At 42.1% G+C, this 24,121-nt stretch overlaps 2 protein-coding genes across 2 annotated transcripts; one reads left to right on the top strand and one right to left on the bottom strand.

The window, feature by feature from the left end:
• Positions 1-579: 579 nt before the first annotated feature.
• Positions 580-13,828, top strand: LOC109903671 (RNA-binding protein MEX3A-like). Its single transcript, XM_031786768.1, has 2 exons — positions 580-1,355; positions 5,016-13,828. Exons 1-2 carry the CDS (start codon positions 932-934, stop codon positions 6,140-6,142), a joined length of 1,551 nt encoding a protein of 516 aa, XP_031642628.1. The 5' UTR covers positions 580-931; the 3' UTR covers positions 6,143-13,828.
• Positions 13,829-14,081: 253 nt separating this feature from the next.
• Positions 14,082-22,838, bottom strand: LOC109902036 (ras-related protein Rab-11A). The gene is made up of 6 exons (XM_020498090.2): positions 22,777-22,838; positions 22,514-22,570; positions 19,212-19,407; positions 18,564-18,757; positions 17,506-17,586; positions 14,082-15,762 (listed from the first exon to the last, which is right to left on the bottom strand). Exons 2-6 carry the CDS (start codon positions 22,551-22,553, stop codon positions 15,623-15,625), a joined length of 651 nt encoding a protein of 216 aa, XP_020353679.1. The 5' UTR covers positions 22,554-22,570; positions 22,777-22,838; the 3' UTR covers positions 14,082-15,622.
• Between the last annotated feature and the right edge of the window lie 1,283 nt (positions 22,839-24,121).

Here is a 24,121-nt window from a genome sequence, read left to right as displayed (position 1 = left end):
CAGGGTCTGCAACGCCTGTCTGACAACTCCCTTTCTCCTCTCCTCCTCACCCCCTCCTCCTACGTTACAGCCCCCATGCGCAACGGCGCCCGAGACAACAACGCGGTGACCTGCCGCAACCCACGACGAGTGGGGTGGGCGGAACCCCGAAATATGTCACTTAACTCCTTCATTCTCGATAGACAGAATAACGCAAATCCTCCCCAATACATTGAACGAAGTCGTTAAGGTTTCACAAATAAACTCCATCCAAAGTCCATCTATCCCTCAGTAGGCTACTACGTCCCACCATAGATAATACAACATTGGCAATATACAAAAACAGTACGCTATGGTGCCCAAATAGTAACTTGAATCGGGAAACAATCCTAAATGCATCCACTTTTGACATTTTATTGAGGGGGAATTATTAAACTATAGCCCATGCATCCTTGTACAAGTAGCCTACAGTAAAAATACCGTTGCTGTCTTGCATTGCAGGGATGGGGAATGAGTAGCGTTGCTTGGATCTAACGCATGGCTGATATGGACAAAGGAAAGGTGGAGGGAATATTTTTTATATTTTTTTCCATACGTGAGGAAAAACGCGGGGGTTGGTTTTTAAGATGCCACAGGCTTGGGAACCTGAGACGGAATGGTATAACGGGAGGGCGGTGCGTTTTGTCTCAGCAAGGAGGGGACTGTGTACCAGACGGGGTGGAGTGATGCATCGCCTAGCCCCTCTCCGTTCAGACGGCCTTGTGTCCCGTTTGCCTAGAGCTGAGAGAATACTGTATTGCAAGTAGGCCTATAGCAGACAGAGAGAGGGGCAGGTCTATGGGAGGGACTAGCGCAGAGGCAGAATTGGAAGGAGGAGGGGGCGGGGAGGCGGCACGGGTGCTGTTTCTCCAGTCTCTTTCCCCTGTCTTTGTCTCACACTCTTTTGTTAGCCATGCCTAGCCTGCTGGTTCTAGCAGGGATCATGGAGAAAAATGGGGGCTACGGCGGGGATCTAGCCGGCTCCGGGTACGGAAGCGAAGGTCTCCTAGTGCCACCCGACGAGGAAGAAGACGACTCCCGTGCCCTGAGGGTCGCGCTGGGCCAGCTGTCTCTACTGGGGCTTGGTGAAGGCGAGGACGGTGGTGGGGCTCCTGGAACGGGAGTACAGGATCGGAGTAACAATAACAATAACCATCACAACCATACCAATAATATTGGCGTAGGTATTGGTGACACAGGGCTTTTGCAAGGGAAGAACAAGTTATGTGTCCTGTACGAGGGTTCTTCAAGTGAGACGAAAGGACGAGGCTGCAACATAACAGAATGCGTCCCCGTGCCCAGCTCAGAACATGTGGCCGAAATAGTGGGGAGACAAGGTAAAGATTCCAACCAAATGTTCCTATTGAAAGTTATGTTGCAGTTCTGAGCTTAATGTGTCTCCCTGTAGTTTGTAGGGTGTTTTGATAACGCTCTATAACTGTTACGTTAGCTGGTGTTATTGATATAGAAAAGGGAGTGGTGTTATTTTTTGTTGTATTCTTCTACACAGGCTTCCTTACCACTCTTTGGCCATGGTAACAAATCTGTTTCAAGTTAACACACAGTGGCAGAAACTGCAACATTGTTGCAACTAGGCTCAGTTCTATTGTCTGTCTAGTGAATTTCAAACGTGGAGAGACACAAAGCAGGACTGTAACCGTTACCTCATGGGCGCATTATTCTACATCCAGCCATCAATGTCAGCTCACAGACGCACACTTCAGGCAGGGATAGCACTTGCTTCCTTTGTCGTCTGAACGCGCGAGACTGTTAAAAAAAACGCAACGTGCTGCTGGTAACGGAGGAATCTCGTTCGCCCTGAAATGTTTACAAATGATTTACTCTCTTTATTGCGAATAGAGCTTGTATTTGAGTGACGATTGATGTTTTCAAGCTGTTGTTTTCGGTTTCGTAAATTCAAATTATGTTAATTGTTTTTGTTGCTGACTGCCCCAGTGACACAATTAGACAATGGCAAGTGTGTTTCTTTATATTCTCTTTTCTTGAGCAGTTTAAAAGTGAATTCCCAGATTTAAGATGGATTTATCTGTGTATTGAGTAATTGTCGAAGACCTCGACATGAACTTGAATGACAGCAGCTGTCAAACAAAGGTGTGAAAGTGAGGGGAGGGGTACCTTATTAGGCAGTGTTACCAGTAGACACTTGGGATGATCATAGGAATCGAAGCGTGACTCAGCCAGAAGTTGGACCAACGTGTCCAGTTGAATGTTGTGTGGTTCTTATATTTTCTGATATAAAATAAGAACAAATAATAACAAAATATGTTGCCTTTTTAAAACCTATTGCCCATATTGTTATTGTGATCAACTCAAATTGCCTATTTATCAGACTGTAATATATTGATTCTCCAGATTGCTTGTAACCTGTACAACTCTCAGAACCAGCAACTTATTGCTTTGTGCTACATGGTTGTTTTTGTTTGACTGCACCTATTGTTGACTGGCTCTGTTGTGATGAGTCCAAACGATACAGAGGGGTTGGTTAAACAAGCAGGGATAAATGGATGGGTCGATTGTTGGTGGGTCAGAGGCACTGGGCATTAAAAGGGAGTCACACCCAAACCAAGGACTCCCTCACCTAATGGGGGGGGGGGGGGGGGGGGGTAAGGGAAACCAATTCAGCCAGTGGATCCTAATTCATGTTTTTGGGGTTACACAAATCCACAGGTCCCCACAATGTCAAGTGGGTCCAAGGCAGCAGAGACCATTTGCTTCAACTCTATTTTTTCCACAGATGTGGGGATCTGGTTTTTGTTGTGCCGTTAAGTGCCCTCATCTTCCTGTGCGTCTCCTGTTCGTTACTCTGAAGTGTTTTAATAGGGTAACTGAAGACAGCCGGAGGGTGGATCCAGTGAGCACAAGTGCAGCAGAGGGCTTTGTGTTGACTGAGAAGTACTGATTTGGGGGATTGGGGATGAGCTCTTTTGATTCAGGGCCTCGTTAGTTAGTTCACATTCAATGCCCTCCTTCCCAGGGTCGACTACTGCCTGGTGAATCTGGCAAGTCAATGTCCCGTCCTGGAGAGGCGAATGTTATCATTTTCTCCTTTGTCAAAGTCATTTGAAATGATTCCGGGGGATGCTTTTTGTGTCGTCTAGGGCTGTAATTATTACGACTTTAGGTCAAGGGTGGGTTTGCTGTGCATGCGCCACTAACAATGCACACAGTACTGGAAAGCATGCTCTCCAAATAAAAGACATGACATACAGTTGTGGAATGATCTAGAATGATCATTGTAAAGGTTCCAGTGGAGTCCTTTTCTTTGTCTCCTCTGTTCATAGTTTTAAGTCGCCTATTGGTCTCAACTTAAATATTCACCTTCCTGCTACAAAGGATCACAAAACCTTACATCTATCCTAAGTTAACACATGGTTTAATATAATAACATTGTGGTTATTGCATGAGTTATAACTGTCATACATATATGTTAAATAACTATCATACATATTATAAAGCCTGAGTGTTCCATCTAACACCATCATGCTTGAACCCCAACTAATATCACGACCGCCATCGTCCTCAATAAATAAATAATAAATGTAGTTTGAACTCTTCAGCCCTCAGAGCCTCACTGAGTCACTCAGTCAGTGCCATCCAGGCTTCTGAAGTTAGTGCCCTAGTAAGTGGGGCTATTTAGTAGCATTAGGGAAGCACACCTCCCTCGGTTAGAGGTGTTCAGACATTTGATCCACACTGCTAAAGTCCCTGCCCAGGGACTGCAGTTGAAAATAAGCAGGCTGGCTAAAATGGGCACTTTTATAGTAATGTTGATTAATGTGTACTGTCCCTGGTAAAACATCATTTTAATAAAGAAAGTAAAGTAAAGCGTGTTTAGGCTACTGATGTAATGGTGTGCTGTGATTTGTAGTGCTACTCAGAAAGACGAGCTGAGACCTGACCATTGAATAAATTGCTAGTTATTGTTACCAGACCACGGACATACATAAGCCTCTTAAAGTCACTGCTAAGGGGAGACACTCAGGGATTCTTAGGGGTGGAACATAAACTTGCATTTCAGAATGAGAACGGTAGCTGCACACCTGCGTATATGTCACCACAGGCTGCCGTAGTGGGGCGTTGCATGCCGTTTCCTGTTTGGTGTAATATACAGTGTACGGCTGTGTTTACCATATCCCTCTTGACCTCAAGAGCTCTTAACCACCCTACTCTACAATTACTCATTTTTTATTCCCCTCTTGTATTATTACCTCGTCTCAGTATTAGAGCCGAAGGTAATTTGACATGATATAGCCTGTACTCTCTCAAATCTAGACTCTCGCTAAAAGCACTTAATATTGTCAGCTTTTACACACTGATCAAAATCAGAACATATGCACTGCAATAGATGACCCAAAAATGATGTATGTGTGGACCGGAGGTACCAGACTTGTCAGTTCAAAGAGGGGGGCAGGTTGTTCGTGGCAACACTGTTGAATGCATCCATAACTGTAGCCTTAGCACAGAATAGTTCTGATGTCCTTTGGAAATGGGTACAATAACTCATCTGTTTAGCAATGTTAGATATAGGAAATCAAATAATGGGGTGTTCTATTTTGAGGTCAACAGTCTCTTCAATTATTTCAGATTGTACAGCAGATTGAGACTTGATGCCATGTGAAAACATGTAACTTAGTAATGATAATCTTGGCAGAAATGGGGGAAAAAAGTGTAATGATGTAAAATGTTGTAAAGGGGATAATGACTAGTGAACATTGCTGGACTGTCTAAAAACTCTGAAGTTGTGAGCATTTTAGACCAACATTTGCCATCTTTTAAAAAGGTATGTCAAAGGTCAACTATAAATTCTGTCTTTGTTTCCATAGAAGAAGAAAAAAACATAAAAAATTGCTTTGCATTACCATGTAGTAGAAACAATCTTAGCTATTCCAAATTCCTCATCTTTGATGAGTGTATCAGAAAATTGCATAAAAATTGTGTCCTTGGCTTTTTAAAAACGTTGTCTTTTGTTTCTGCAGGTTGCAAGATCAAAGCCTTGCGGGCCAAGACCAACACCTACATCAAGACCCCCGTGAGGGGCGAGGAGCCTGTGTTTCTCATCACGGGCCGAAAGGAGGATGTGGCCCTGGCCCGGCGCGAGATCATCTCTGCCGCCGAGCACTTCTCCATGCTCCGAGCTTCCCGCAACAAGCTGGGTGTGTCCTTCAGCGGTTCCCCGCCTGCGCCCCTGCCGGGCCAAACCACCATCCAGGTGAGGGTGCCCTACCGCGTGGTGGGGCTGGTGGTGGGGCCCAAGGGTTCCACCATCAAACGCATCCAACAGCAAACCTGCACCTACATCGTCACCCCTAGCCGAGACCGTGACCCCGTCTTCGAGATCACAGGATCACCTAGCAACGCCGAGAGGGCCCGTGAGGAGATCGAGGCGCACATTGCATTCCGAACGGGAGGTCTGCATGACCACAACAACGAGAATGACTGCTTGGGGCCGGATGGCGGCAGCCCAGTAGGCTCCGGGGGTCTGGAGAGCCGCCTGCAGCAGGTGTGGGGTCTGCAGGGGGGCCAGCGCAAGCCGTTGACCAGCAGCTTCCGCCAGAACTTCTCAGATGCCATGGTTGGAGGAGAAGGAGGTGGCGTAATCTACAGCAAGGGCAACTTCAACAGCCCTGGAGAGAAGCCCTGTTCCTACTTTGGCTCAGAGGGCACCCAGAGTTGGGGAGACCCAGACTACCCAAAACAGGTGGCCTTCTATGCCCAGCAGCGCTCCAAGAGCTTTGGAGGCCTGCCCCTGCCCCTGACCAGACTCTCTCCAGGCCTTCCTGACCCCTGTGGAGGGAACAACGGCAACTCCTCGGGCACCAGCATCACTATTCTGTCTGGCTCTCCTCATGCCCAGGCCCGCCGTGCCCACAGCGAGCCAACCTCGGGCGCAGGGTTCCCTGGACGCCTCCCTGTACCAGACTCGCCACCAGCCATCCTCCGGGACTGCATGACCTGCTTCGAGAGCAAAGTGACGGCCGCCCTGGTGCCCTGTGGCCACAACCTCTTCTGCATGGAGTGTGCCATCCGCATCTGTGAGCTCAACCATCCAGAGTGCCCGGTGTGCCACACCCTGGTCTCTCAGGCTATCCGAATATTCTCCTAAAAAACACCACGTCAGTTTTTAACATTCGTTTTATCACAGTGTTTGTTCTACAATTATTTACTATTATTATTATTATTATTATAATTTTCTTTTCTCAGAAAATGTTTTAAAAAAACAAGCAGATATTTTAGAAGGCACTGCTTGCTTTACTAAAAAGTATAAGAAATATTTTGAATTTTTTCTTTTATATATATACATATATATTTTATAAAAGTTTTGTTTATAAGAAAAGTATAGTACCTAGCATTTTTTCAGTTTTTTTTACTGCTGCTGTTTTTCATTCACGAATCACAGTATGGGCGGAGTAGTAGGAACGTGAACATTTTACGATTCAGATTTATTTTACCATGAAGTGGTTTTATATGGAGAAAAGGAAGGAGGTGATCATTGAGGTTTAGTTTAACTCCCTGGTATCTTATCTGTACCTGAATGATATGGGAAGTCAAAATCAAACAGAAGGAAAAAGATTGAATCTTTCATTGCACCTTATAATCGTCTTAGTTTCGGATAGTCAGATTAATGATTGTCAATCATCCAGAAAAATGACGTAGCTGATGAAAAGGCAAATCCCTCAATGTGGCTCGAAAAAATGGAACAAGCTTTGATATTGTCATTGAAAGTCAAAATGTGTTCCAATCGAAGGACAGACTATTCCATCATTGTCATCTTTCTGACATTTGTGTCCCTTTACAAGCTCGTTGTTATACCTGGTAGTCCTCCCTAAACACCTGTTAGAATGGTAACAATATGGGACAGAATAGCAGACAAACGCCTTTCTTTATGCAGATATGTCTTACAGATTTCCTTTTTCACAAAGAGGTGAATGAATGAATGCTACACATTGTATTGCTGAAATATCACTGCAGTTTGGTGAAAAGTTTCAGCGATGCCTGTTCCTCGTGGCACTTGAAAAGCATGTTTCTTTCGCCGGTGTTAAGCACTGATTTCATTTGTGAGGTCAAAAGCCTTGGAATTCGTCCAGTTGGCTAATTTGGGAGATCCGTCTCCCCGACGGACTAGTTTCAAAGCCAACTTATACCCACTTTATTGTCTTACGTGGTAATTTAGCTGTTATCTGAATGATGTAGGACAAAAACGAGAGCCACTTTTGACAGGCATCTCTCTGAGGTTTGCGCAGTTAGAGCGTCAGCCATTAGAGTGGACAGAAGCTGAGGAAAACACTGAGCTGTTCTCTGAATTGGTAATAGAGTGTGCCTAAATGGGCAAAAAGCTCCTAGAATACAGTACCACCATCCACAGAGCTCCCTCGCCACCCCCGTCCAGCAGCTTTGTATTTTAGCTCAGAGGCCTCTAATTATCAGAGCTGTGCAGAAGCAGGTGTTGAATAGCCCCCTCTTTTTCTATTTTCTTTGGGAGTGGCCTACCCCCCCCCCCCGCTTACTGTTCGATCGTTGGCTGTTGAAGGTAGTAATGACTGCAGCTGACCCAGAATGCATTGCCTCCCTGAGTGGGGCGTATTGTCTGGGCCCAGCGGTGGCGTGGGCCCGGAGTGCTCGGACACGGCCCGGAGAGACTCATTGATAATTAGGCAAATTGGCCGGTCCAGGTGCGGACCATGTGGCGACCCTGGTGCTGAATGGGGGGGGTGAGACAGAGTCCCGGCGTGGGCTGCTGACCGCCCCACCCCTCTGTCACAGGCACAGAAGGTCCAGTCTGGGTGCAGCTGGGCAAATGGGACCCCTCCTTCCATATCCCCCTCCCTCTTTCCTTCTCTGCTGCTCTGAGCTATCCCTACTGGGGAGAGGGGCCTCCTTTGTCCCAACACTCAGGAAAAAAGCAGCATATGAAAGAAAGAGACCAACTGAACAGGCTGCCAGCTCTGAAATGAGAGTGAGGGGACTTTGGAGAAAGAAAGGATATCTACAGTGTCAGTAGATTCAGTAATTACCTAGTGTACAATTCGGACACACAGATCCAATTCTTTGAAATGCCCCACTGAACTAGATGTCTCCATGTGTTCTCAATAAGATAAGGGTATGAACACATGCAGACATATATCATTTAAGAGTACGAGGAGTCTGATCACTTGGAGTTCATCGCCCCCCCCCAATTTGGATGGAGGCCTTTGTGACAGAGTGAGTGCAGATCGAAGTTTCCATAGAGAGCCCCCCCCCCCTTTATCTCCTGTCTGTATGGGACATCCTGCAGCTGCCCACTCACCACAGACACACAGGCTTAGCCAATGGCAGGCTAGCACTGGGCCTTCAGAATGAAATCAGACGATTGTAATTGACAGGAAAGCGGAGGAAACGCCCCATTTAGCCACCACTCATGCTGAATCAAATTACACACCCTTTGCCTCTGCCTTAGCCCCAGCCTGGGGATTTCAGAGGGAGGGAGGGGGGATTAGAGCCGTTGGATGATAAGAGGGGGGCTTTTTGTGGTGGAGAGAGAGAGAAGGCTGCTCTCAAAGAAAAGAGAACCTGCAGATCTAGTCTTTGTGAGAGGGGTAGTTAGAAGGCTGCTGCCTCATGTTTGCTGGTGGTGGCAGGTGAACAAGGATATGCTGGTGATTCAGCTGGTCTCCCACTAACACTGCATCAGATCGCTCTATTAAGTTGTTTTTTCAGGAGAACTCTTTTGCTCAACTTTTGTCCATCAAAATATAATGAATAGTTACAATAGACTGTTGTCCCTAGTCTAGGCAGCAACAGAGCCCCCCTTTCCCCCATTGTATTGTCAGCAGACCACTCCTGTTGTCCATGGACTGTGAAGAAATAGAACTGTACTTTCAGAGCATCTAAATTCTATTACATATTTAGAAATTAATTGACTATTTATTAATGGGGAGAACTGCACAGTGGTTTGGTCTGAACTGTCAATGACAATTTCAAGGCAGTATAACGCTGTTAACTGAATATAGTATTTTCTATTATTTTTTATTTTGTTTTAAGCCTGAATATTTTCTATTAAAAGATAAATATTGCTTTCACTTTGGCATGAAAGTTTAGTGACATACAGTAGGCCTTCAATAGTATTGCCCCTTAAAAAAACATTCACGTAACTATTTGTCAGAAAAGAATGTGAATCAACCGGGTTGGGTGGGATTAAATGGAATTGGGAAATTAGGCTCTTAAACCCTTTACATTAAAATATAGAGTAAAGCACGTTATTATAAGAAAACACATATAATTAATACCAAACCGACCACTGATGGTGAATATTTCTTTATAGATTTTGAAAGACATGCACATAAGGTTTCCCTATCATGTTTTTATAATATAATTATTGTTATTCCTTGTAGTAGTGGTATTATGGGAGACCTCTCATCCATTCAGTCAGTACTGATGACTTGGTTGAGTTTGCACTGGTTTAATGTAGAGGGCTTTTTAGAGAGTCTCACTGTTTTAGAGGCTGTGGGAGAAATTTGCATTGTGCTTTATGAGAAAGGATTCTGCACATCTGTGTATATATATATATATATATCAGTAATTTACATCCAGTCAAATGCCTGCTATATAAGTGGGATTTTGATTATTTTTACAAGGTGAAAATATCATTTTGAATTTGTTTGTTTATGGACTTTTAAGATCACTTTGATTTATATATATATATATATATATATAATGTCCCCTCATCCTTAAACATAAAGAAGTATATTGATAGGCTACTTATATGTATGGATCTAATAAACTTAAGCATTTCATCAAGTCAAATATATAGATAAGAATACCACAATACCACATACTGTAATGATGAATACAGGGCTGTATTGATGTTTCCACTGACATATACCAATACATTCTCTCAAATATGTGAAGACATGTGTTCTAAAATATTCCTAGATCCTTTTGGATGAATCAGGTTTTATGTACATTAGGATGAAAAGCAATAATGTCAATACTGCAACAGTAAACAAAAGAGCCAGTTTAGTAAATTCATAGAATTCAGCACCATCCATAACGCAACCTTGATTCATTTGAATATTATTCCATTTTTGGTTAATATCTTCTAAAAATGCATATGGATTTATGCCAATGTAGGATGAGAAATGTAATTAATTAGTAACAGTTTCAGGCACAATAGCATGTTTTTGTTGCTTTCCTACGTCTTGCTTTTAGTAATTTTTGACTGCTTAATCCCGTCTTTTTAACATTGAATATTAATAAGACTGCACATTGCAAGTATACCTCAAATACAGGGTGTGCCAACACCAGTGCAACCTGAAGAGTTGTGGAATTTTGAGATCACAATACCTATTATTTGGAAGAAACCAATTGCATTGTACAAGTAAGCTTTTCAGTGTAAACATACAATGCTTTTCAGGAACATAACATGAACAATTGAGGCATTTCCTGTCTGTCGAAAGCAGGAAGTCATAACAACTTAAATCACACACTAAAGTAGACACAATGGCAAGACAGAAGGTTGGATTATTTCCATAGGATCTATCTAAGACCTCTTCCATATGAACTTATACTGATGCCCAATGCATTGAGCCAAACATTTTCATCACTTGGGAAAGTAGCATTTATTTAACATGTATTACTCTGTATTTATTCATGTTTAGGGGGAAACGTTTATAGTTACCATAAGCATATCATGAGAATATATTTCAGTTTTTAGATTGGTTCCAAAACATATGTAGCTGATTTGATGGCACAATTTAATTATTTCTTTATGCTGTCTGTTATAAGTAGTCATTATCCAGCATTTAGCTGATTTAAAATAAAAGGTCAAATGGTAGCCAAAGAACAAAACCTTGGAAGAGGTTCGAGGACATCTATAGAAATTATATTGCTAATCGTAAGCTTACAATTCTACGAATGTTAACACATTTCGACCTTATCATAGTTTGGATTTATTGATGAAGGTGGCTGAGGTCAATACAATATTAATCAGCTTTTGTTTTTAATAACCCGCTAGTGATAGTTTTGTCAAAAGTCATACAGCATACAAGCTTCAGTCAATATCTGTGAAATGGAGCTTGTCTCAATAAAGACATCCTGTTTCAGTTTGGTCCTTTTTTTATGCTACAGTAGCTTCAGTGATCAACTGCCCAATCACTGCCCAAAGACACCAGTCCTAATGCATCACCCTCTTAAGTTGTATTTATATTGGTATTATTGCCAACTTAGATTTATGAATAATGATGTCAATAAGTTTTGCTTCGTCACAGCTCTTAATATGAAAACGCTAGACTTGTCTTAGGAAGTTTATGTTTCTTCAGTATGGGGCAGGGACACATAATGAGAAAAATAAGGGTTAGAGATTTGTCTTTGTTTACAATTCTGTTCAAATTCATGTTGAATTTCAGCTGAAGGGCTAGATTTGTCTCAAAGACCCCAGACTGAACAATAGTTGAATAATGCATAAGAAAGTTGTTAAGATTACACAAATACCCTGCAGTACCTTTGTTAGAGTTCAAAAATAATACTGCGGTTTTAATTTAATATTGTTTCTAGTTAACTTTATTCTCCATGTTGAAGTATGATAGCTGAAGTTTAGTACAGTACATAAGAGTAAAATCAAGATCCCATGGCATTAACATATTTCATCAAGCTTTAAAGAAATTAAGATGGACATATATTTAATTCCATATATTTACCTTGAGGTGTAATTGATATAGAAATTCAAATAATGACTGTCTTATAAGATGAGGTATAGCTTGATATATGCACCCAGTCACCCAGTATATGAAGTACTCCACTTCCTTTAGATGGCGATGAGAACTCTTGGTGGGATGTCTATTTCATTAACTTTTTTTCAATTGTTAGTGTTCTTTATAATATTATTAAAGTAACCGTAAAAACTATGAACAGTTTCCTTCTCTTTAACAAATGTACAACTCTTTATGCATTATGTATAACAATAATAGCACCCCTTTCAAGGAGTGATAGGAAATCCTTTAAATTGATGCACTTAAGCAATTATTCTGACCTATCATAATCACAAGATGAGCAAGTAATGCATTTGAATGTAAAACAAATGACCATTGCACTCTTTTTACCTTTTGGTTTATACATTTTAAAGTGAGCTGGAAAGAATTTGTGAGAAGGTTTCACCGCAGTCTATAGAGTTCTTCCACATACATTTATAGAAAGCAACTTTAAAAATGAATATTATTACAGTTTCTTAAATCTATTTTGCTAACATGGGTTATTATTTCATAGAAAGACGGGGAATAAGTCAGTTTCAGGATGTTATTTATGAAAATCTTAAAATGAAGAAAACATATTTATGAGTAACCTCAAGAAATTTGTTTTTTAATTAAAAATACAAGAAGTTAATATATTTCTAAACACAGGAAAGTTGGTTTCTACTAACGGTTAAAAAAATAAAATACGTTTTATTTATGAAAGTTATGGACTCACCTCCACACTGTATTTCATTGTAAATGAAATATAAGCTGATGTGGGTTCCCCATAGCTTATATTTTAACTTCCGATATGCACTATTTAAAAGAACATCAGTGCATTCACAGTGGAATTATGACAGAAAATAATATAATATTTTTAGGATTTGGAGGTATTTTAGTCACTGAGCATCAATATTGTGCCTCAATTACACATGTATTTCTTGCATCAGCACTCTCTCTATGCTGCCTGCTTACCTTTTCCCCTTTGACTAACCCCATACTGACTGGCCCCATTACACATTTCCTCTGGAGTCTTAACTTGCTTTTATTAATCTCTAACTTTTTATGCTAACACAGCTTCAGTTGTGATTGCAATGCTGAGAACGAGTGATTCAGATGTCCCACAGGGGCACATGTTAAACACATTCAGATAAACACATTCATATGTCTACTACTTGGGACCCTTTGTGATTGGAAAGGCAAGAGAGGACATCATCAAAGCCTTAATGAATGATTACCTGAAAATTGGGCTCAAGTTTCTTTGTGAACACGACAGGCTGAGAACTGAGCTGAGTGATCAATAGTTTAGCACATAGGCACACTGTGTAGTAGATCTATGGTAACCAGCCACACACACACACATTCATATCCGTACTAGTTTGCATGTATCTTGTATGGTCACCTAGACTGGATAAACACCACAGATCCTTTGTGTTTGGTTTTAACACAAGGGGTCTGGGGCTGGTTGTTCCTTGTAGATTTTCATAGTTGGCGCCCCTTCAGAAAACAGAAAAGGACATGTGTTTCAGGTGAAGCAAAGAGAGGCCGTTTCTGTCCCCATGTGACACGGTCAGTATTTTACCCTTTTCATTTTCTCATCCCAGTTCTATAAAAAGGGAAGGAAAGCTTGATTGTCATTCCTTCACATATGGATGAACCTAAAAATGTATTTAATCTCAAAACTACGTAGTTAAAAGTGAATATTTGTCGTACAATTCAACATGTCAGGACGGTATTTTCCGCCACAACTGACTGAAGCAGGGGGACTGAAATGACCTTCACGTCGTCCTCTTCTTCTGAAGGGGCCACCGCAGTCTGACAGTCTTTGGTAGTGTTTCTTCAGATTCTCCCGGCACCGTAGAAGTGTTTCATACCGGTCTTATAGTGGTCTTAGTGCATTAGTTTTGGGTCAGCATCTCCTGGCTTTAGTTTCTGGTTTCTCTGTGATCAGTGAGAGGGGGTTTGCCATGTGGCTGGCCGTCACTTTGATAAAATAAAGTCTTCTTTGAACTGTTACAGTGTGTCATGCCCGCAAGAGGCATGTGATATTGCAGGTTTATTTCTTAGCACATGTTTTTGTGAATAATTTGATATTTTATTATTGTATCTGCGCCATATTAGTTTTGGTTTCTGTTTTTTTTTTCAAAGATTCAAGATGTATTGTAAATGTTTCTAATAAAACAAAAATGAAATCATTTCCGATGGATGCTCTGCTTTGTCTCATGAGTATTTAAAAAAGTTGCAGTTGTGAAATGGCAAACAATTACCATACAGTAACTCCACAGTATGCCATTTTTCAATGAAAAGTAGGCACATAAGGCATAAAATAAGGAGCAAGACTTAAGAAATTACATTTATTTATACATATGCAATCTAAATATACACATGAGAATTAACATTTTTAAAAACCTAACCTTTACTACCCAATTTACTATTGGGAATGTCACAAGGGCGAAAAAAAAAACTCAGCAGGATAATGACTGTTCACACTTGACCTTTTGGCTGTGGTAATGGCACCCTGAAACTTTCCCCACACCTCCCCTCTTTTGCCAATCTATCAGATCTATAAGGGCTAGCATCCTCCGTAGTGCTTACTCTTACCAACATGACAGAACTACTCACCCAGAAAAGATTAAATAAAACCATACAAAGAGACCTGGGATACTCTTATGGGATATCCCAGAAGGCATGATACTGTTCCAGTTTACAATGGAGTTAATTTACAGTAAAACAAGCCGTCTTGTGTACATCAGAGACCCAGCAGCGGGCAAGGCTGAGTGTCCTTACTACCCATCTCTTGCAACATGAGCTGTCCGTCCATCCAGGAGAGCAGGGAGGGCTCCACTGAGACCATGGTATATGACCAGCACCACTACAACCAATATCCCCTCATCACCCTCCCATATCTCCACAGCCACAGGGAAAATGACAATTCAGTTAAACCAGAAAAAAAAGGATGGTTCACGGCAGTAAAGGGGCAAGACTGGTTTGTTAGCAAAGAAGAAAGGCCGATGTGAGAAATTGCTGCGCACAAAGTACTTTGTAATGGGTTTCATCAGAAGAGCAAACTTTATTCTGTGTAAAGACAAAAGGGAAGTCGAAGTGCACTGATAAAATGGACATGAAAAGTTCTCCACGGACCCCCATTTTGTGCAGTTTAGATTGGCCTGACATTCGACCAGGTACATTTGGGATGAGATGGCATAACTCCTCGTTTCCCCATTAGCCAAGGGTAGTTACATTTAATAACTCCATCATAAAAGGATTTGATTACCAGTGAAATCAAGAACAAAAAGATAGGACACCCTTCATATATAGTAAGCAGCTTCAGATCAAACCCACCCAGTGTTGCATGTTAGCACAAACCCTTTGGTCAAAGAAGACCTCAATATAGTGGGGGGGGGGGGGGGTCTTCGCAGTGAAGTCAGGTCTTCGCTGCCGAATCTTATTGCCCTTTTGCTATTGAATTGGGTGTGTTCACAGGCTTATTAAATTGAGCTGACAATGGGGGGGGGGGGGGGGGGGGGGGGAAATCAGTTCACAATGAGTGAGACAAAAACTGTGTAAAGATATGGCGGACCATGCCCTAACACGCTCAATTTCTCAATTCATGTAAATTAATTCAAATCATGTCCTCTTTCATATTTAAAACTGATCAAGTCAAGGCATAACCATAAAGCTTATTGAATTAAATGGGGACAGACTTCACAGAAGAAACAATGCAAAGAGGCTACAGAAACACTTGGTTGCCCCCCCCCCCCCCGTATCTCTCCCCTTGTTTCTGTCTGCCTGTATCCTTGTCTCTAGGTTTCTCTTCATCTCCCAGTCCTCCCTCCCCGTCTACCTGTCTGTCCCTGACTCTCCCTGGCGGTGGTGAGGCCTCAGTTGTTCTGGCAGCAGGCACTCGACTTGGCAGCGTTCTGCGTGGGCTGCACAGTGATCGGCACCACATTGGAGTTGGGCGAGAAGTCGGTGTCGCTGCGGCCCGTCATTTGCCTCTGGGACACGATGTTGTAGATGGCTGCAGGAGACAGACAGAGACAAGTGAGAACACAGTCGCTGTTGGGTTGTTAGGTGATGAGAAAGGAGCGTGTTTCGTCAAACACTACAGTGGATACAAAACTCACAACAAGATGGTAATGCAATGGGGACCTAACAGCATTTCACTTTCCAGGGTTGTGTAAATAAATACCAAAACAAACATAAAATGGAGACAAGTTGTCATAGAAACCAGCAGCACCCTGTGGCTCCTAGGGACTGAACTCTGCACCTTCCCTAGGATTACTCGAGTCTGGCACGCAAAACTAACTTCAGACTGACTCATACATGCCACTGACTGATGGTGAATCCCCAAGTCACTTCCCCGCCTCTAAATTAGCAAGAGCTTGAAAACAAGCAGACAAGATGACCTAAACTAACCCTTGATCTGGTATTTCAATGACTAGCTACAGTCAGCATGCTTCACAGGTCAGGGAGTCTCTAGTTCAATTCCTACATGGCTGTGTTTGAGCACTGCTATGCACTCTGTTCTCCTCTCTTAAATTAGCTAATTAGAACCATCATTAGCTCAAGTTTCTATGAATGAAAAATTTGTTGAAGAGTAGAATGACTAATTGTACAAATGCAGGCAGTGGGAATTGTATGTGGAGGGGGAAAGCAGAACACAAATAGCAGGGAGCATGCCGACAGCCATTTATCAACTGATTTGAAGGCCTCAGTGAGAGGCTTGTTCCTCAGACACTCTTGGGTTTTTGAGTTGGCCGTTGCTCATTTTCTATTTTATAGCGGCCACGCATTAACAAGGGCCTTTCTAAGGTGTGGCTAATACGTCAGTAAGTTGCTCTTGTAGAAGTACTTAATGTGAGTTGTTCTGGGTATGAGGGACTAAATTGTGTCTTCCTAAAACGATGAGACATCTGGAAAGCTCATATTTGCATTCCAATATACATATTGCAACCAGACCCAAAATAAATGCTTTAGTGGTTTCCTGACAAACATCAGATCTGATTGAGGATCACACAAACTGTGATTGTCTGAGTGTCCTTTGAGCATGCCAATTACAGATGCTTTTGACCTTAATAAAAATGTCAGGTACTGTTCAATTTACTGCAGAGTAATCTTACAGTAGAGGCCTCGTAATAACCTGGATTTTGCTGCCATCTATTGGTGGAAGATGAGTCACCGCTGAACAAATGGATTACAATGCTCTGAGTACAAATAAATAAGTATATATACACTAAAGGAACGTTTGGTATGGCCGTTAATATAAGATGATGTGTGAAGGGGGGGCCTTTACGTGGACAAGTGACTCTTTAAGCCTTTTAAGTGTTAGAGTAGGCCAGCTCTTTCACAAGATGGCATGATTCTGTGTGCACTACAGGGTGACTACAGGGCTGCTTTGGGGCAATTTCACTTTAAAATGTATACCAAACAAAGACCATTGATTTCAAAGTTGAACAAACCATAGAACCCTATACATAAAAAATAAATGTAACAATTTCCATCGAAAATGTTACAAAAACACATTTACAGGAAGAACTGTGTAGATACAAAGTTTGGTAACAGAATAAAACTGAGGGAGATTTTACCATAATTCTGCAGTTGTTCCAATAATTTACTGTAAAAAAATGTAATCAATGGTTTTTGTTTGGCAACCATTTTAAAGTGAAAAATCGGAGTAGCAGTGTAATTCCGTAACGATGGAACCGCCCCTTGTTAAATTCACAAGCAGTTCTAGTGTATATGGTAGGCAGTGTACACTAACCTGTGAGAATGGTCTGGAAAGCCAGCTCCACATTAGAGGAGTCTAACGCTGAGGTCTCCAGGAAAGACAGTCCATGCTTCTCTGTGGAAAGTGGAGAATTTTTTAAAATATATATATATATTTAAAAAAAATAAAAATAAAAAAAAAAATACCTCTGGTATTATTCATTGTCCGTACTAGGCACTTCATAAAAACAGCCATCCAGCCATTATACGTCACCAATGAGGCTATTTTCAACAGCCACCACAGAATAGGCTAACTGATAAACATGACATGATGTCGATGACCCTTCGTAGTCGTGCTGCATGAGCCAACCCTGGTGACAAATCAATAACAGAAATTGAACGAGAGCCTGTGGTATCACATGGCATGCTTGTTTACTCTACACAATGACGTCTTCTAGAACAATTCCATTCATTCATATATAGCCACTCTTATCAAGAGCAATTTACAAGTCAAAGTGTATTCCATGCATGAAATAAGACTCAAGGTCATAAGTAAACACTTGAACCATTATGCAGAGCTACAAATGATAAGTGTGATAAGCTGGAAATGTCACATTGGAGTGTGTAGAGTAGCTAAAATCACAAGTCATAATGGAGCCAACTCAACTGGCTTTTTTTCAATTGCTGGGGATGTGCATTCAGAACCAGAAACAGCTGTTAATCACTGACAGAGGCAGCCTGATAGGAGCTCTGTTGTCTCCACATCAAAGAGCAGCCCTAAGTGGGAAGTAGACAGTGACAGAGAGTGGAGGGCATTCCCTTGTCCACTGAGAGGATCAGGTACATCACTTTCCCCAGGCCCAGATTATTTAAATGTGTTTGAAATGCCCTTGTTCCAATAGGGAAAGCAATATTATGGTAATACTTATCAAAAAAATTGTATTATGTTGTTCAACTTGCCACATCGCTTTATATCCACTGCTATCGCAAATAAAAAAGTAAAAATTATTGAGGGAGAAACAACTCCTGTACTGTCCCCTTGGCTTGTAATGCTGTAGTAGAATCAACACAAACAGATCAAGTAGCTATAAAAACCAGTTGATGTAAGGGTACCTGCCAAGGCCTTGGCCTCGTCCGTGGGCACGGCCCTGAGGTGGCGCAGGTCACTCTTGTTGCCCACCAGCATGATGACGATGTTGCTGTCAGCGTGGTCCTGCAGCTCCTTCAGCCAGCGTTCAGCGTTTTCATACGTCAGGTGCTTGGCGATGTCGTACACCAGCAGAGCCCCCACTGCCCCACGGTAGTACCTACCCAGGGGACAGGAGAAGAACTAAGTGTTACTGGGAGCAGCTGAGCATTGGCTGAGTCAATGGAGTGGTAGATTTAGTTTGACGTTCCCTACATGAAATGCTATTGCATACATCATAAGCAAAGGACTCAAAGTTGTCAACAAGATGAGAACATTAGTAAATTATCAGAAGTAGGCTGGAATGTTCTGTACGCACAAACATCCACAATGGCTGGGTTTACACAGGAAACCCAAGTCTGATATTTTTTCTATTAGTCAGTCATTTGACCAATCCCATCAGATCTTTCAGAGCTCATTTGTGAAAAGATCTACAGGATTGGTCAAATGACCAATTAGTTAACTAAAGATCAGAATTGGGCTGCTTGTCTAAATGTTGCAAATATGTCAAAAGATACCTGGCAGACAGACACAAAACAAAAATCTCTATGCGTGCAAGCTGTGTTAATACTCACGCGGAGGTGATGGCTCTGTAGCGCTCCTGTCCTGCTGTGTCCCAGATCTGGGCCTTGACGGTCTTGCCCTCCACATGGATGCTGCGAGTGGCAAACTCCACCCCAATGGTGCTCTTGCTCTCCAGGTTGAACTCGTTACGGGTGAAGCGGGACAGCAGATTACTCTTCCCCACTCCAGAGTCCCCAATCAGCACCACTGGAGCACAGAGAGAGGAGCGAGGGCATGAGTCAGACAGACACCACCAGAATAACGATACAATATGTTACACACTGTACAGGTGTTGACAACTTGTTTCCTACGATGTCAGAATAGGAACACTCAGTGGGGGTAAAACAGGTCTGACAAAGACAATCATGGGAGATGACAGCTCCTGATTGGGTCTAATTGCATTGTGCCATGTGTCTGCTGCTCTGTTAGTGATTAACGGTCTACTGAGAGGGCCTGACTGTACTTGACTGTAGTTCAATAAACAATATTTGTGCAAAACACAGGCCATCTGGCTTGTTTTTGCTATAGACAAAAGACCCATGACATGAAGTTTCAAACTTTGTGAGGGAGCGCCTAGGCTAAGTATTGTCTTGAATGACCAAAGATTGATTTAATTGACCAAGAAGGTGATGCCTTGTGAAGTTCAGACTATTCACTTAGCAGCACCACCTCTGAACCCTGCCCTTATGGAGCAATGAAACATTTGGCACATGTTCCCATTTTGACACCCATTCATTTCCAAACATAAACGGGGGTGTGTTGGGAAAGAGGATTTTACAAGAACTGAAATCCAGGTGAGTCAGGAGGAAAATCCTAAACTCATAAGCTCACCACCTTGTTATTAGGAAATAGGAACTGGTTGTGTGTTGACGAGGCCTTATTGACACATCTCCCACAGAATGTAGGCAAAGCTCATCACATGAAAATACTACAGTGGTGCAGCAGACACAGGTAGAAACCTGCCTACCAATTGACAATTGCGCCGACTGACTCAAGCTAGGAGAACCTAACAAAAGTTAACTTGTTCCACAGGCAATTCATCGGCAACTCTCCATATAAGTTAGTAACATGAGAACTGTGACTTTGTAGTTCCAAGAATATCCTTGTCAGCTGCAAGAAGGACTCTGAACTACAATTCCATTAGACTAGCCTATCTGGTAACCGTGATAATACGGTGGCTGAGGAACGAACAAAAGCATTATGCAACTTTTAGTGTACTTGTCACCAGAAACATAAGATCACCAATTTAGGCTACGGTATTGTGTAGGCTGCATTTCAGAGTTCTAAAGCTACAACCATTGTTTCATTATTGGATGCCATCATCACATAGCTTAGGCCTATACAGTCTAGTCCCTATTCCTTAAAAATCTCAATTCTGGCCTCCAGAGTGGCACAGCATCGCAGTGCCACTATAGATTCTAGGTTTGAGTCCAGGCTCTATCGCAGCCAGCCAAGACCGGGAGACCCATGGGGCGTCGCACAATTGGCCCAGAGTTGTCCGGGTTAGGGGAGGGTTTGGCCGGCAGTGAAGTCCTTGTTTCATCATGCACTAGCAACTCCTGTGGCAGGCCGGGAGCCGTGCACGCTGACACGGTAACCAGGTGCACAGTGTTTCTTCCAACACAGTGGTGCGGCTGGCTTCCAGGTTAAGTGGGTATTGTGTCAAGAAGCAGTGCGGCTTGGTTGGGTTGTGTTTCGGAGGATGTACGGCTCTCAACCTTCGCCTCTCCCGAGTCCGTAACTGGAGTTGCAGCGATGAGACAAGACTAACTACCAATTGGATACCACAAAATGAGGGAGTAACAGGGTACAAAAAAAGATATATCTAAATTCTATTTCCCAATACAGTATAAGGAAGTTATTTTAAGTAGGTCTATCTTATCTAGAAGTCAAATCAACAAGAAAGCATTTCATTATCTGTAAAGAGAGCACTCTGTTTAAATAAGCACTCAGTCACTTAAACAAGAAAGCTGGTCAACTTGCTGTGCAACATCTACAGGCTCCTTGTCGGAAGCAGTGATTCAACCACTCACCTGACTGACTCATGCCTAAACAGTGAGGGTGCAGTAAAGAAAGAAACTAAATGCAGGAAACTGGAGGGGGAGGAACCTACTGGTTATGTGGCCTACTGACAGTCCTCACTTTAGGCTCTATGGGGCAGTGCATTCTAGCTGTGTAGCACTGAATTCAGATAATTGTGCTATTTGGCCAGCACCAAGGTATTTTATCTGAAAGTGAAGTTACGCTCATCTTCCCTACTGTCAGAGCCCTTTTGTATAGGGACACACACACACACTCACTTGAATCATGCAGGTCTTTCCAGTTTGACAACGCATGTTCAAATGTAGAACCCCAAACAAACAAAGGACACTGTGCTCTTTATTTCCCTTGTCCAGGACAGAAACAACCCACAATGAAAGTAGTTAGTGTAAGTAAGTACAGGGGAGCAGTAAGTATCCACTATCATTGTAAAATACCAATTGTTGCTGTATTCTTACAAATGTAGGCCAAACAATAGGCTACAGTGCATGTGCACAGAAAAGTCTGGGAAAGGTACGACTAGACAACATAGAACCCAAGGACCAGACAAGTCATGTTGAGAAGGGGACAATAAGCTTTCACTCTATGCTATCGGTTAGATGAATTAGGTATCATTTGGCCAAGGTCATCTTTACTCCACTTCATTCAGATGTAAACAGATCATGGAGATGACCGCTTTCTCTATACCCAGAGTGACCCATCACGACACCAGGTCAATGGAATCCCTACAAACAGAATAGTGCTTAAAGGCTAAACCATGTGGTCACTGGTCACCTTAGGGCAATCGGTTTGAGTAAATATATTTTGAGGTGTCATCCTGCCATAATCAGTGGGCTATATGACTCCTGTTGACCAATACTTCCTCTCCTGATGATTGCGTCATAGGCCCACCACAAGATGACTAAACAGATGTCACTCGGGATAGCTACATGGTGCTTATTAAATGTCTGTGTGCAGTGAGTGCTGTTGCAATCAACTAGCCTACTACACAGTTGTATCCATATTTCTACTGAATTGAAACAATAGTTACAGAAATTCCGAGTGAAGTTGTTACTGTAACTGCTACGCATTACCTTATGTCATTGAGAATTGATTTTGGCAGCGCTCGTTACGTAGTTGCAGCAACACAGTCCGATTACTTTTGACAGGGCGGAAGCGGCGACAAAATAAATGTATTATATTGAAATCGGTGTGGCGCTGAACCGACTCTAGGTCGAAATGACTACACTCACGACATGGCAATGTCCTAGTAAAGTATCGTAAACACACTCACCTTTGAAAAGATAGTCATATTCGTCTTCTCTATTCGTCATTTCTTCAACGTTTCTACCTATGGAATGTGAAATGTTCAAACCCGTGGTGGTTTCTCTGTTCAATTCGACAAAACTTCTTGACCATTTATCTCGCAACCGACCGCTTCGGTAGAACGAACAACTAGGTCAAAAAGGTAAATTATCACTATATCAACGTCTCTAATATATTATTCGACTATAGGTCTCATATTTGACTGTGAAATTTTAAAAGACAACAAACTACCTTTCACAAACTTTCGACTCCTCTTCCCTACCACTTGTAATTTGCCATTTCCGAGCGACGTAACATCGAGTTTCTAGCCCCGCCCTTTACCCAATCGACGACAGATACCGGTCACTGGCTTTCCTGTGATTGGTCTATTTTGTTGTTATTCATGATTTGCCTCCATTGATCCTACTCATCGCCTCTTGGGTGACGTCTTCGGTCTCAAGCCTTCCAGGTATGCTGATGCTGCGTTCAGAACAACTGGGGACTCGGATCTCGGAAATCTCCGACTTCGGATATCAGTGCGTTCAAGAAAACTGGGAACTAATGGCACACAGCTCGGACACCCATGCATTCCCCACAAGACATGCAACCAGAGGTCTCTTCACAGTCGCCAAGTCCAGAACAGACTATGGGAGGCGCACAGTACTATAGAGCCATGACTACATGGAACTCTATTCCACATCAAGTAACTCAGGTCAGCAGTAAAATTTGATTTAAAAAACAGATAAATACACCTTATGGAACAGCAGGTACTGTGAAGCAACACAAACATAGACACATGCATACAAACACGATAACATACGCACTATACACACACATATACACTTGGATTTTGTGTTATATATATGTGGTAGTAGAGTAGAGGCCTGAGGGCACACAATATGTTATGAATGTATTTTAATGTTTTAAAATGTATTACTATCTTAATTTTGCTGGACCACAGTAGTAGGCAGCAGCTAATGGGGATCCATAATAAATACAAATGCAAAACTCAGGAAAAAATAATTCTGACTGGGACAAATCTTTTTGAACGGTCATCCAACTTGGAATTCCAGGTCGGGAACTCGGACCTCTTTCTACAGCTCCGACGTCAGGATTTGACCACATTATTTCAAAGTTCCCAGCTGTCTTGAAAGCACCATGACCCTCAGGTTTAATGGATCCTTAGCACAGTATCGTAATGACATCACAGCACTGCAGCACTTGAACTGCAGGCTTTTTTGCACCTTGGGTCTGAAAAAAAAGCACTTTACAAATTAAATGAATTATTATAGGTTTAGCTAAGGGCGACTTATGAGATCAATATGGTCAATGTCTGATCATTAATGGGATATCTTCATTATAATCAAAAGTAATCCTCACAGATGGAAAATGTAGGCTATTCCATTATGTTGTCTATCAGTTGCCATTTGTGTATTGTACTTATTGGCAGATGTATTATTATGATGAATTGGCTATTATTGTGAAGGAAATAAAATGTAAAAAGTGATAATTATAAGGCAAGTAATAATGAACCTGGCATTTGAGTGCAAAAAAATATTCCTGTATTGTTGAAAAATCACACCACAATAAGAATACG

Source organism: Oncorhynchus kisutch, linkage group LG13 (genome assembly GCF_002021735.2).
Source record: "Oncorhynchus kisutch isolate 150728-3 linkage group LG13, Okis_V2, whole genome shotgun sequence".
Lineage (NCBI taxonomy): Eukaryota > Metazoa > Chordata > Actinopteri > Salmoniformes > Salmonidae > Oncorhynchus > Oncorhynchus kisutch.
This window is presented reverse-complemented; position numbering and strand designations above follow the sequence as displayed.

Excerpts from the sequence above, each read along its gene's own strand:
- LOC109902036 (XM_020498090.2), bottom strand. The coding sequence starts at position 22,553 with ATGACGAATAGAGAAGACGAATATGACTATCTTTTCAAAG. Across the intron at positions 18,758-19,211 it reads TACAGAGCCATCACCTCCGC|GTACTACCGTGGGGCAGTGG; the intron begins GTGAGTATTAAC and ends TCCCCTGGGTAG. Across the intron at positions 17,587-18,563 it reads CGAGGCCAAGGCCTTGGCAG|AGAAGCATGGACTGTCTTTC; the intron begins GTACCCTTACAT and ends CACTTTCCACAG.
- LOC109903671 (XM_031786768.1), top strand. The coding sequence starts at position 932 with ATGCCTAGCCTGCTGGTTCTAGCAGGGATCATGGAGAAAAATGGGGGC. Across the intron at positions 1,356-5,015 it reads CGAAATAGTGGGGAGACAAG|GTTGCAAGATCAAAGCCTTG; the intron begins GTAAAGATTCCA and ends TTGTTTCTGCAG.